The 14,305-nt window shown below is 44.3% G+C and overlaps 1 protein-coding gene across 2 annotated transcripts in view; it reads left to right on the forward strand.

Moving 5' to 3' along the window:
• The window catches only part of LOC146833814 (flavin-containing monooxygenase 3-like), a 197,047-nt gene that overhangs the window by 87,277 nt on the left and 95,465 nt on the right, over positions 1–14,305 (forward strand). For both annotated transcript variants that reach the window (XM_085601699.1, XM_085601698.1), the window contains 2 exons: positions 4,928–5,116; positions 6,190–6,346. In XM_085601699.1, the coding sequence (XP_085457825.1) occupies positions 4,928–5,116; positions 6,190–6,346 (346 nt within the window). The remainder of the gene's footprint in view (positions 1–4,927; positions 5,117–6,189; positions 6,347–14,305) is intronic.

Here is a 14,305-nt window from a genome sequence, read left to right on the forward strand (position 1 = left end):
ACAGGGGGAGCACCTCCAGGCCTTAAAAAGCGATGAACCATGTTGACCCTTTATGTTAGCTTCATTGCATTAGGGCCTATATATACATTTCCTAAGTTGGCTAGATAATTTAATTCCAAAAACAAAGCCCTTTTTCAGGTTATTCTTGAACAAGTTCCTCTTCAACAGCTTCTAGAACTTAGGCAATAACAAAGATTTACCCAAGAATCCGACATTCACATTTAGGATCTATTGCTGCACAAATCACAGTTCCATGAAGCAATATTGATGATTAAAGCAAAGCCTCAGTTACAGTAGTGAGTGCAAAAGTACTTTTAAATATGGGAACACTTTCCAGCGAGCCATTGACCGTGCTGATGACACTTTGCTGCCAACGAGGAGACCAGCAGGAATATTGTTTCCTCTACATCGGTTCTGCTGAAGGAGTCTACAAGCCTCTTCATCAGGGCTTTGCAGCATAGGCCTGAGAGAGCTAAATCAATGCCAGATTTTTCGGAAAGCAGGGCTATGAAGATGACTTGTATTGAGATTTACTACATACAAATTTATCTGAAGAGTATATCCTCAAAACCTGGCTACATGGGCACGTAGGGTAAATGAGAAACGGCAGTGAGAGCAATCCCTTTTCACATATAAGCCCAGATTTACAAAGCTGACACAAAACGCAGTGCAGCACCACAAGGTAATGCGCTGTGTTGCGTGACAGGGAGAGAGCAGAAGAGCGCCATATCTGCAAAACTATCGCCATCTCCTCCCCTCTCCCTAGCGCCAGTGCAGAATTTTGCTGCCAGACACCACGCACACACCTGTGTGCCATTGTGCAAGGGTGGGTGCGTTAGTCCAACATAGGATTTGTACTGGAAGAGTATCCTTTCAGTGCACAATACCATGACTAGACAAGTTTTAAAACCTTTACTACTTTGTATGTGTGCTGTACAATGTAGCACACGTGCAAAGTCGGAAAAGAAAGGAGAAAAGAAAACAGTTCTCCTTTTAAAGTCTGCTTTTCAGCAGCATTATTTTTTGCCGCCAAACCCTATGTACTAATGTTAGTAGATAGGGTTTTGCATCAAAAAGCACGGGTGGTTGCAGGGAATGCCCATGTACCACGCATTAACTCCGGCTTGACGCTAAGAAACAAAAAGCATCGCTTCACGCTGGTTTGTGTTATTTTTCCTTACAAACCAAAGCAAATACCAATTTGCATTGGTTTGTAAATCCCCAAATGTTTTGCATCAGGTTGGCACTAAAAAAGTAATGCAAACCTGATGCAAATCTTTTGTAAAACTTTGGATATCAGAAGAGAATGTTAAGTCTTATGAACATCCTTATGCGAAAGAATATCATGTTCTGTGCGGAACACCCAGCCCAAGGAACACCGAAAGAGGCAAGAATTGAAATGTTTTGGTCCTGCAACAATTCGTACATTCCTTTTGACCAATCTGATTGGTCATTGTTTTGGCTACTTAGATTGGTTAAAACAGCCTTTGCCCGCTCTTCCCTAAACAGAGCAGATGCAGTAAAAACAAGAGTAGAATGTACCATGCGCGATTCTTGGGGTTAAAGTTGAGTGTATAGGGCAATTATCTAGACTTCAACACTTTTCGTATACCTCACCTCCTGTCAGTGGTGCATTCTAGTGAGAGGATTTGAGAAGGAGATCTTAGTTGTGGAGATTGTAGGAAGGTGGATATCTGACTATGGTTACCCCCAACTTTTTGCCTAGTGTCTAGCTGGTTTTTCGACTTAGTTGGCCTGAGATCCTGCCATTCAGGGTCTCAGGCTGTCTGCTCTCTCTTTAAAATGGACTCCATGTACCCTAGGTACATTCCCAATTGGTAAGGATCACCTTATTGGACCCTGTACAGTGCACCCTAGGTACCCAGGGCATAGGTGTACCCTAGGCCTCCCAGGGGCTGCAGCATGTATTATGCCACCCCTGGTCTGGCCTTCCAATCAGACACAACTGGCTGATCACTCAGCTGGGGCAAGGTCGTGTAATCACCCCTTGCTTAGATATAGTATACCTATATCTACCTTTAAAATAGACACATGTGTACCTATCAGCCACTCCTATGGCAGGCCTTAACAATCCTGGAGGCAGAGTGCTTGGTAACATGTGAGATGGTGCTCTAGCATGAGCTGAGCCTGTCTGCAGCTTTCGGAACCATGTCCTTATAGCTGTTCTATGATATAGCCTACCATATACTCTTGAAGTGCCTTATAATCTTAAATGGTTATGGTAACTATGGTTTGGCTTTATCAAAACATGTCGTGTAAGGTGTCTAACACTTTGGAATAATACCCCCATACCATTTCTGGTGAAGAGGATCTTATTCCTCCCTTCTAGAGGGAGAAACATGTTCAAATCCTACTTTGCTATTTAACTCTAACCAAAGCCTCAGCATCACAAAATGGATGCTGCTGCCACAGACACAAGTCTGACCTTCTGCTGCTGGGAGTGATCCCGGCAAGGGAGGCTTGGACAATAGGTTTCCTGCTTGGGGAGGTGCTAGCACCTCCCCAGACAGACTTTAGTGTATTGGGGCAGGGAGGGCTGAAAGGAATAAGACATGCCTGGGGCACACAAGGTGCTCCATGCATAGTCCAGTTCAAACCGGTGCTGGGGCACTCCAGCCCCAGTCCTGGCGCGAAACTGGACAAAGGGAAGGGGGTGTAACCACCCCCCTCCCAGGTCCCACCCATAAGGCGTGACCTAGCAGGCAACCCAGCCCCCCAGATTAGTATAAGAGTGGTGGCTGGGCCCCAGGAGATTGGATTATCCTGAACCTGCAACGTGAACAGAAACTCTGGACCTTCGACATTCGACGAAAGAGGAAGACTGAAGAATCTCCCTTGTGGCCAAGGAGTGGCTACCCTGTGCAAACAGGCACCATCAAGAGACTACCCTTTGCTTTGCTAAAGTTCTACGAGGGACCGACTGCAGAGCCCGACCAGAGCCTTGACTTCCAGACTTCTCCGACCCTGATCCACATCCACAGCCGAGCTGAGATCCGTGGAGGCGACGAGAGACGTGGGACCGGCTATCTGGGAAAAGTGGCTAGTATCTTCAAGCGCAGCTTCTGAGGCACCCTCGAAGTTGTGCACCGGGGATTGAGAAGCCCCAACCCCAAGCACCATCTGCACCGAAGATCAGCCCCCCACACTCCACGAGTCCTGCGTGGGGCCCTTCTGCATTTTCCTGCTTGCCGCGTATGTCCGGTTGCTTGCCCGCTGGCTAGTGGCCTTTGTGACGACGCATCCTGAAATCTTCACCGCTGGTTTGGCTCCTCCAGACTGGCTCCTGCTTCTTTGAAAAAGAGAAGCACCCCAGACCTTCCTGGTCTGCACCAGAAGCAAGTCCTCCGTTCTTCGTGGGTTCCGCTTGCCAAGGCTTGGTGAGTCCTAGTCCAACTTCGACGCCGCCGACAGCAAGAGTCCTCGTGGGACAGCTCGCCTCCTGGTCCTGGTTGTCCTCGACGTTCCCTGGTCCTCGTGGCTGCAGCGATAAGCTTCACCTTCACCTGCAATCTTCACGACATCGCCTGGTTCCTTCCTGGTTCCACGTGGTCACTGGCTAGTGACCTTGACTCTGTCCCTTCTGCTTGCAGGTCTCCTCTCTTCTTGATCCCAGCCTTGGGATCCACCGGGCACTCTTCACTGACTGCCTGTCAGCAACTTTCCTTCAGGCATCCATAGAAGTCCACGACGAAACCCGACGCAAGTTCACACCTATGCACCCGCAGCCCATGGGCTAGGTAACTTGGGTACTTCGGTGCTCACAAGGGTAGTGACTATCCTAAGGTCTAGTTTCCGAGTCTCGACTCTCTAGCTGCTTCAGAAGTGTCCCTAAACTGTTTATATCTAAACTGTACTATTTCTATCGACTATACGCATTACGCGTGAGTGTTTTCACTCTGCACCTGAATCCCGTGGGCCTCCCACTTCCTAACTGTTGCTAGTGTAGTGTAGCCCCAGCGATTCCCTAGGCCTAGGCCTATCCTATTTCCGTGACGGTGGTCCTTATACCACTTACTTAGTATATGGTTTGCGTGGCCCCTAGGGCCTAACTGTATTACTTACCTGTGTGACTTAATGTATGCTTAAATAAGACTGTGTTGTACTTACCTCTAATCTCATAAAGAGTGCTGAGGGTTTGACTAGAATAAATACACTTTATTTTATATATATATCTGTTGTGGTGTCCTTTCATTTGGTATTCAAGGGATTATATATGGTATCACAGCTGGCTTCACATGCCATTCAGAGTTTAGCCTAAGACTGCTCTTGTCCATGCTACCACTAGGATAGCTGGTCTATAAGGTTGACTTTACAACCAATCACCATAAGGGTATTTGGACTGATATAAGGTGTACACTAGAGCTAGTGACATCATACATCAGGACAACTTCTCACAGAGATAGAGGAGTGGACTGCTCAGGACAGAGGGCAATGTGACTTGGTCGGGAGAACAGGTTTTGTATATTTATTGCTTTTTATTTTATTGTGGGGTTTTGTAATGCACTACTAACTAAGTACCTCCGCAGGCTTTGAAAGAGTATGTATTAGAAGGGGTGGCTAGGTACACCCAGTGGTGAAACATCATGAATCTTCTAGTAGGAGTGGACCAGTGGCCGGATATTCCCATTGTTGAAAATGTCCTCCACAATGACAAAGTCTTCATGAGCACCCAGAGTCCTGCCAATGTGGATGAGGGAGGCAACTCTGGTCTCAGGTATCGGACTGGGATATTACTGTAAGAAGTGAGCAAAGAGAAATGTGTGCATGCGCAAGGTGGTACAATGAGTGCATGTTAATCACTGTCACTAACAATCTTAGGGTTTGTGGGAGGGAAGGTGTCAATTTCCAAGGCACAAGTCCACCCCAGTTTTCTGTATTCTATGCAGCTCTTTTGTGTCTTTCCTAGGAGGAGGTCGTGGAAGGCAGAGCCAGCATCTACAGAACTGTATTCACCAACGCTTGCCGGGAGATGATGTGCTACCCCGATCTCCCCATCCCAGAAGATTACCCCAACTATCTGCATAACTCTCTTTTCCTCAAGTACCTCCACCTGTACGCACAGCACTTTGATCTCCTGAGACACATCAAGTTCAAGGTATATGTGGAATGGGAAATGAGTGGAGTTGTTTCAGCAGAAAACTTTAACTCCTTGCATGGTGTGGGTGGGGTGGGTAAAGCCGTTTTATAGAGGTTGAGCCTAAAATATATAAAGTCAGATTTTCAGGTAAAGGAGGTAAGAACGAAATTCTTTAGGGATAGCTTCGTGAACTGCAACTCGGCCTAGTAAACAATATATCAACGAGCAAGAATTTGGTAATAAATAAGCACTGGACATTTCTGCCTTGACTATAGTGACCAACAACGGTATTCCAAATTCCACTTGTAATTCCCCATTCAGGAGAGAACAGCTTTAAATCCCTGTTATCTCACTGTGCTCTGGTATCTCTCCACAGAGATGACAGAGAACTCATACTTGGGCCCTAATTGTTCACATCCCTTAAATGCTAGAACCATTAACATATAATTTGAATATCAGACATAGCCGAATTAGTGAAAATTAAAATATGATGTATTTTCTTTGTCCCAACACTGCTGTCGTAGCCGAATGCCATATCCAAAAATAAATGGGAGCCCACTATTCATGTGCTTTTGATTGACGGGTCTGTAGGAACTATTTACATACAACATGCATAGGGCAAAGTATAGCACTTATCAGATGGGCTACTCCATCCAAATGTGACAGATATCCCGTGGCCCATATTACAAGTGCAATAAAGTGCTTGGAATATGCTGTGACGGAGTATTCCATCTGCAAAACTCAAAATAAGGCTTGTAGTTTTCTGTAGGATGTAAGTGACCAATTTTGGCTTATAACGCTCTGTGCAGCACATGTTCTCTATATTGCGACAGATGATGATTGGTTGTAGATGCTTACTCTGTCTAAGATCCTTGGATCTTATGTTCTTTGGACACCTTATCAAACATAGAAAGACCATCATGGATAATCCATTGACAGATATCTTTAAATATCTGGTGATCATCAAACTGCCACAAGAAGCGCTTCTAGCCTTTGTACAAGTTTTCTATAGCAATGTTCCCATGGTGACTGTAAGTCAATCAGAACACCTGAAATGTTTACCTGTAAAGATTCCTTGGTTTGCCTTCCAGACAATGGTGGTCAGTGTTAGGAAGCGGTCTGACTACTCCATCTCTGGCCAGTGGGAGGTGGTCACAGAAAAGGACGGGAAGCAAGAGTCACTCATCTTTGATGCAGTCATGGTCTGCACTGGGCATCACGTGTACCCTAATATTCCGGCCTTCCCAGGTAAGTCCCAAGAGAAGCTTGCAGCCTGACAGACCAAAGAAGGTTGTGCATCTCAAACATGAGGAAGTGAGGTATGGGAAACGACTCAGGGAACAATTACAGATTCTATAGTATTATAGGGAGGAAGATACGCATAACTGGGATAGGAACAGACTGCATGCCAAAAAGTTGCTGTTTCTATTACATATGTTTACTCATTACAGAAATATACATACTTATATTGCATTTTAAAGTATTTTGTCTGGGTTTGCTTATTGCACGCAGCCTCTGACTTGGACCATTTCAGTTTTAAGGGTGAACCAACCTGTTGCAATGCCTTACCAAATTTAAATGGCATATTCCGACTTATTCCTACATTTTTAACATTCTGTGATGCAATAAATCTTTGTCTTCTCATCTTGCTGTTTCTTTATTCCTTGGTAGTTATTTTAGACTTCCTTTGGGATTTTTGTATAAGCTGAATGGCAACTGTTGTATTTTAACTTCCAAATATTTATGCTTTTTTCCCATAACGGATTTCCGTTCACAGAGTAACAATCAAATCAGAACACCAATAAGTGGGGAGCTACATTTCTCATTAGGACCCACAATTTATCATTGACTACTTCTAAAACGAGCATTTGCAATGCAAACGGTCTCGCCTTTGAGACCTTATATGTATTTAGTAGTGCAGCACATTAGCCTGGGTGCTGAAACATCTACTGTTCTTTAACATGGAGGGAAAGTAAGCACCAAACTGCGTGACACGGCAGGTATGGGAACACATGGAGAGAAATATTGCCTTTCAGCCGGAAATGGTATAGTTCAAATCTCTGTTTTTAATATAAAAGCAGGGCCTTCGGTGGTCATATCACTGAAAATACAAGATTTGGAAAAAAATGTATTGTCTACGGGTGTTTGTGGAAGACAATTTATATGGACTGGAAACTAGAGAATGCTAAAGTGATTCTGGTATTTTACTGACCTCTGCTAAAGTATATACTAAAGTGTATACAAGAGATCTCAAATGCTAGACCTAAAAATGCTTTTTATTTGCTGGAGTTACCTGAACTTTTAGATTTACTGACAGCGAGGGGTACGAACTACCTTCCTATGGTTTCAAAGCCTCAACACAGATTTTAACGCGTTTTAGATTAAATACTGTGCACTTCCTGTTTGCGTCCCTAACTGTGGTACTTGGTTTGAAAATGTTGTTGAATGCCCCAGCACAATTATATTATGTATATTATGTAATTTGTTATTTTATTGAGATCCCAAATAGTGCGGCAGGGACACTCCTACTCTCCGTGTTGAACCCAACATATTCCATCTTTTGAAATATGCTATAAATGTGACCAATTAGTGTGTTTTTTTTATTATTTACCCTCAAGAAATTCCCAGAATTCAGCCTACATTTAACGACGTCGTTAACATCTTTACTACTTTAGCAATTGTGTTGCAGAGTATGCATAGGTTGGTTGGTACACAGGGCGGAGGGGTCAATATAGGCTGAAAGACAGTCAGATACTTACTGACCAGAATCAGCGGCAGCGAAGTTCGTCTTCAACTCAGCACAGTGTATCTGGAAGCAAGTAATGGGAAACAGTGTCATGGACATAGAAAGGGGACTATTTGTTGACTAATGAATGAACAAGCGATCGCAAGTGTCCTGGCAGCATGGAAAGTGAAAGCACGTACAGCGCGATGAATATAAACAAAGCACGTTGCACTTTTGGCATGCATGCGTACTATGTAAGGCACTACTTTAAAAACAAGCATTGCAATGCAATAGAACTCGCATTTATGCGAGTCCTATTGCATTTTAAAAGGAAGTATGTGCGGGCAAAAAGGCACAAACGGGAGTGCGAGGGTGGTGGGCGGAGAAGTCAAGGGCTACGGGAGGTGACGGGGGAGGCACGGGAACAAAATAGTGTTGACAGTAAAGGGGCCAGTAGCCATGGAAGGACACAAATGACGACATGGCCGTCAGGAGGAGGGACTAACAAGCCTAAAACCAATGGGCAGGCTGCATTTAGGACCTAAGTCAATACAAAAGATGGGCGGAGAGTGCCCTCTCCCCACCCTGTGCTGCCACAACACTTAAATGCTGTAGCAGCCGCCACTGCCCATCGACTTTGCCAGTGCCTATTTATTCCAACCCCAAACTGTTCTAATTTCTTCCTCCTGATTTCCCCATTTTCTGCTTTTCTTTCTCTTCTCTGGGTCAAAGTTCCATGATGAAAAATAAGTCCCAGTCCTCAAAAATGAGTGTTCCTGCCCACCACCTGAAACCACCAGCACAAATTAAGCACTACGAACACGTCTAACCTTAGATCAAAATCTAATGGTGAACATTTACTATAAGCAGTGAGGCTTCACAATGCAAACATCTTATTTGGAAGCTTCTATAGCCCCCTGTCAAACATTGGTTTTCCCCTTTTCGTGTAATTGAAGAGATTTTTAAGTTGACACCTGACATGTGTTATATGTACAGCCAGTCATGGCCTTTAACCCCTTGCATGCCCGCCCCTTTCCCCGCCCAGTGCCGCGCCTTTCATTAGCGGGCGGAGTTCATGACGAGCTGGACTCGTCATGGGCACAGCGCCACCGCAGCCCATGACGAGTCCAGCTCGTCATGGGCACTGAAGGGGTTAAAAGTGCACTCATTTGCAATCTGCTTCTTGTAATTTTACTTCTCCCATTATAGATAGATTGGTAAAAGTAGCAGGATGCAATCAGATATAAGTTAAACTTTAACTCCAAGATCATCACACTCTGGCTGCAGGATTCTGGGTCAGATGTACAAAGAACAGATTCGCAAAAAGTGGTTGCAATTTTGTATTTGGGAACCAACCTATGTGTTAAAAGGTAGGTTTACAAAAAAACAATTTATAGTGGTCCAAAATTCGACCTAACTAATCAATATTCATGAGGTAGGTTGCAAATTGCAACTCACTCTAATTAGATGCCATCACAAGGACGGTGGCTTGCTAATGTCAGCAGAACACCGTCTTTTTTTTTTTAAAGTTTAAGGGTTGGCATTGCCCCTCTCTGGCCCACTACTTTTCCATTTACATAGGGGAAGATGTCAATCAATCAATCAAAATCCTTTATTCGATATTTAGAAAATATCATAAAATTACAATGATACAGTTAAAAACATTTCAATACAATTCATTTTATATTGACATAAAGAAAGGGGCCTTTTGCATCAAAGCATTCAAATTAACCCTCTAGTGTGTCTCAGTCTTAAAGCAAATCTAATAAAATTCGTGATACAAGCTAGCGTCAATGGGTTCCCAACCTTTTGTAAATATAGCAGAGCAGCTTTTGCATGTCTGAATTTCATTTGTTTTAAAAACCTTACTAAGAAACGACGTCTGGGAACTGAATAAAAAGGGCAAAGAAGTACAAAATGAAGGGTATCCTGCGGAGACCTATTGTCGCAGCCGCAGGTACCCTTCTGCTCAACCGTGGCCGTGAAACCAAACGGGTCAGCCAAAAGATGATGTAAAAGGTTGAGCCTAAAACGAGTAATTAAAAATCTATCTTGTGCATTGTATAGCAAGGCAAGATAGGGTTCCATACCTTCTACAGACTTGACTAAATTAAAAGTGCGGACAGTAGACTTGCTTTCTTCTGAGGCGGCTCTACGAGCAGCCTCCTTTACCAAAAAAGATCTTTTAATATTGGTTTTATCCTCAGCAGTGATTGTTGTGTGATCAGTAAAGAGGTTCTTGCAGTCTAATCTAATCAGAGCACCCTTTACGTAACTCATCCATGGGATGTCCATCCCCTTATCTCTACCCATACAATCACTAATTATCTGCCTACTTAGACCCGCCTCACTATTGGTCCATATTCTTAGCCAGGCCATAAGTGGTCTGACTTTAATCAGGTCCTCTATGTACACCCTTCCCAATTCAGCGTGTGTGATATAGGCTGACGTATTTTGTGGGATTTGTAAGATTTTCCTAAGGAATTTGTTTTCCTCAGTTTGAATTGATGCGGGGTTTGCAAAGCCCCAAACTTCTGCCCCAAAGATTATTTTGGGGCAACAAACTGAGCCGTACAGGTGCATGACCTGTTCAGGTGACCACCTACCCAGCCTATGTCCATAACTCATTATGGCCCCTGTAGAGGCCACTACTTTTGCACTTCTACCTTCAGTTAAAAACGTAAAATTTAAAAGCCCGTCGAATAAAACACCCAGATAGGAAAAGGATTTAACCTGTTCCATTATATATGTGCCAATTTTAAAACAGAAATTTTTACATGGTTTAGGCTCTGCCGACAGTACATATGACTTGGCTAAATTAGCTGAAAGATCAAAACTGGCCATAAAGCTGACAAACCCATCCAGCAAGATCTGGAGAACTCTCGGTGTTCGGGCTAAAAGTACCGCGTCGTCCGCATATAACAACACCGGTACTGCTCGTTCACCTGCTCTAGGGGTATCTGCATTTAGATTGCATAATGCCTGTTCTAGCCCATTTATGTATAAAGAGAACAGAAACGGGGCCAGAATGCAACCCTGGCCCACCCCGCTGGTGCAAGGAAAGGGAGCTGTAGTATCACCCTCTAGGTTATAACGCACTCTGGCAGAGGTGTGCCAGTGGAGTGCTCTTAGAATAACCACCAGGCCTTCTTCTACCCCTAGTTTGATCATCAGGTTCCAGAGCTTTTCCCTGTTAACGTGGTCGAAAGCCGATGTGAGGTCCATAAACCCCATATAGATCGACTGATTGCTTGCAATAGTATACTTGGCCGTTAGAAGATAAAGGTTCAGACACTGATCTGTGGTTGACTTTCCTGATCTGAACCCATATTGCAAGTCAGTTATTATGTGGTGTTCCTCTGCCCAATCCAAAAGACGATTCAGGACAACTCTCCCCAATACTTTAGCCGTTACATCAATCAGGGAGATCGGGCGATAACACCGGAGATCATCCTTTTTCCCTTTTTTAAAGATTGGGACTATCGTGGCTGCAGCCCAGGATCTTGGCATGCCTGTCGAGACAGCCGTATTTATTACTCTAGTGAGGATGGGTGCCCATAAATCCGGGGAGATACCATCCGGACTGGGGGCCTTATTCTGTGTCAGCCCTTTGATCCCCACTGCCAGTTCATCTACCGAGAATTCAACATTTGTCACCCATGGGCAAATTACCTCACCCCCCTCGGTTGCTCGTCAGCGTGATTATATAAAACTTTAAAGTGGTCAAACCATTGTTCGGGGAGAATGGTAGTGCCAATTACCGGTGCAGACGCATCCTGGAAACAGGGGTTATTAATTATTTCCCAAAATGCCCTAGAGTCTTTTCTATCAGCAGCCTCCCGTAAGTTTCCCCATATCTGTGATTGAAGGGCCAACTTCCTCAACTTAATGGCCTTTTTATAAGCTAACCGACAATGTGCAATGCGCCCCTTATCTCTAGGACCCCTTTTTAAGCTTACTTTTAGATCATTGTGGGCCCTCGAGCAATCTCTATTAAACCATCTGGGGGAGCATTTCGTCGGTCAAGGCGCGGGTGATTTTAATAATCCATCGATGAGGCGTGCCATTGCCTCAAATGCTTTAACCACCGTAGGTCCCACATAAGATGGGTCTAAACAAACCCCAATCAATTCCTTACCATCCTCCATTAAGGATCTATAGAAGGCGTCCCCGTCCACCCTAGCCCATCTGAGCCTTCTCCCCTGGTCCGTAGCCCTCAATGTGCTGTTAGCATTAACTTTTTCTTTATTTTTATTTTTACAGGGAGCCCAATTCCTAATCCGCAAGACTAGAGGGTTGTGATCGCTAAATATGCTCCATTCTATACTAGCCTTATGTAGCCAATTCACAAAGGGAATAGAGACTGCTATGTAATCTATAATGGAGCAGCACCCTCTTCCCTTAAATGTTGGTATGATTTTATGACCAACTTTAGGCCCCATCAGATCTATTGTATGCCTGAGTGCATGGTTGTTCAGAACCCTTTCTAGCTCCAATCCCTCAGGAGTGTGTTCGAGATGTGGGCCTTTTACCACTGTGCAACCAGTCCAGGCCCCATCTGTCCATCTTAAATTGGGACAGAGGTGGCAATTTAGATCCCCGCTAAGATCACGTATGGGGCTACTACACTCTTTCTCGATGCTAGCTCATCACTTAATAAAATGTCCAAATTATAAATTATTGAACTATTCCCATTACCTGAGACAGCATTATATAAGTTAATCAGAACGATATTCATCTTCCTAGATTCGAATCCGATAGCTTGTATATTAACAGAATTCCATTGCAAATCGACCCAAGCACCTTCGAGCTGTAGATTCACATATATAATTAACCCTCCCATTGGTCTACCTGGTGCCGATTTCCTTGCAGGCACAGAAAAACACTTAAACCCTTCAAGATGAAAAGGGTTGTGGTCCACTACACAGGTTTCCTGTAGGCAAATTACGCGGAATTTGCCCACGTACTGTCTCCACTCCAGGTTATGGAATTTGGAGGCCAGCCCCGCAATATTCCAGGAGATCATTTCTATACCCCCTATCCCTTCCAGATCTGAGGGATCCATGTGAATGATCGGCGTGAGGTCCTTAGGGTTACCTGCCTTATTCCTTACCAATGTAAATTCAGTTACCGTGCCATTATTGTCCCGGTATCTCTCCCCAACCAAGTAACCATGGACTGTATCACCCCCAATGGGGTAAACTTGAGTGCTACCCATAGGGGGGGATCTGGCAAGGGACATTTCCTGCACAGTGTCCACTAATCTATCTAGGATAGTTATGTCTTGAATAACCTCTATCTCTGACTGTTTAGGGGCTATATTAACCTTGTTCTGAAAGAGGGTGTCCTTTACTCTTTCCATTGCTTGAACTTTATCCACCTCTACGTGATTGGGAGCAACATTAGTCGCCATCTGGCCTCTCATATTATTTATGAGTCAATCACAGTCTTCCAGGCCAGATAGTGCATCATAACTGTTGCTCAAATGTATCCTCCCTCCAATACCACTCACTTTTTTCCAATCAGAGTGCTGTATGCCCCCCCTCTCAGTGTTTCTATTTACGTAAAAGTAAGATAGGGGAAGGGGATGAATTGAGGTAGCTTTGTCATCATGGAACCAGTCACAAATGTAATCCACCACCCTCCGGTCCCTGAAATTGATAACAATGCAGTCACCTTCTCCTGCTTTTTGTTTATACCCCACCCATCCTACTCTTCTTGATAAAAGAATTTCCGCAGAAACATGAGTTGGTAATGGGCGATTCTTATTGAGCCAGTGGATACATTTGTTTCTTAGCTCCTGGTGTGATTCCCTCTAGCCCTGACCTAATGGAGGGACCCCCACCAAGACCACTACATATGGTGCAGATTCTGGGGGAAGCTGAATATGTGGAAGAGTGACTTCTTTGTCGCCCTTTCCCTTTGTGTATAATGCTTACTTTTGTGATTCCAAAGTAGCAAGCTTACTATATGACCTAGAACTATTCTCTTCAACAGGGTCAGTCCCTGAAGGATTATTAATACACAAAGCAGAGCTACTTTCCCGGGGATGTGTCAAATTACCAGGTGCCGAGCTTTTATTGAACAATGTAGGCTGCTTACCTACTGAGGGGGGCTTCTCTATTGTATTTATGATATTAGGGCCCTTACCACCTTTCCCAGACTCTATTTGACTTCTGCCTATGCCAGTAAGAGAATCTTTTTCCTTGCCCCGTGAAGAGGCTAACTGTAGTTCAAGGCAAGTCAGTCTAGAGTCTATTGAATCCAAACGTGGCGCGATTGGGACCCAAGATTTTTTGATCAAACATTCCATCTTAGTCCAAAAGGAAGGGTCCAACTTGCTCACATTCCTTCCCCCAGTAGAATTGCAGGTATCCCCATTCTCCTCCGAAGTACAAACATTTCCAGGATTTTGTAGTGACCCTTGAGATACCGATTTATCAGGTCTCTGGGGTTCACAGGGTTTCAACTTCTTTCCCACA

This window comes from Triturus cristatus, chromosome 4_2 (assembly GCF_964204655.1).
Source record: "Triturus cristatus chromosome 4_2, aTriCri1.1, whole genome shotgun sequence".
Lineage (NCBI taxonomy): Eukaryota > Metazoa > Chordata > Amphibia > Caudata > Salamandridae > Triturus > Triturus cristatus.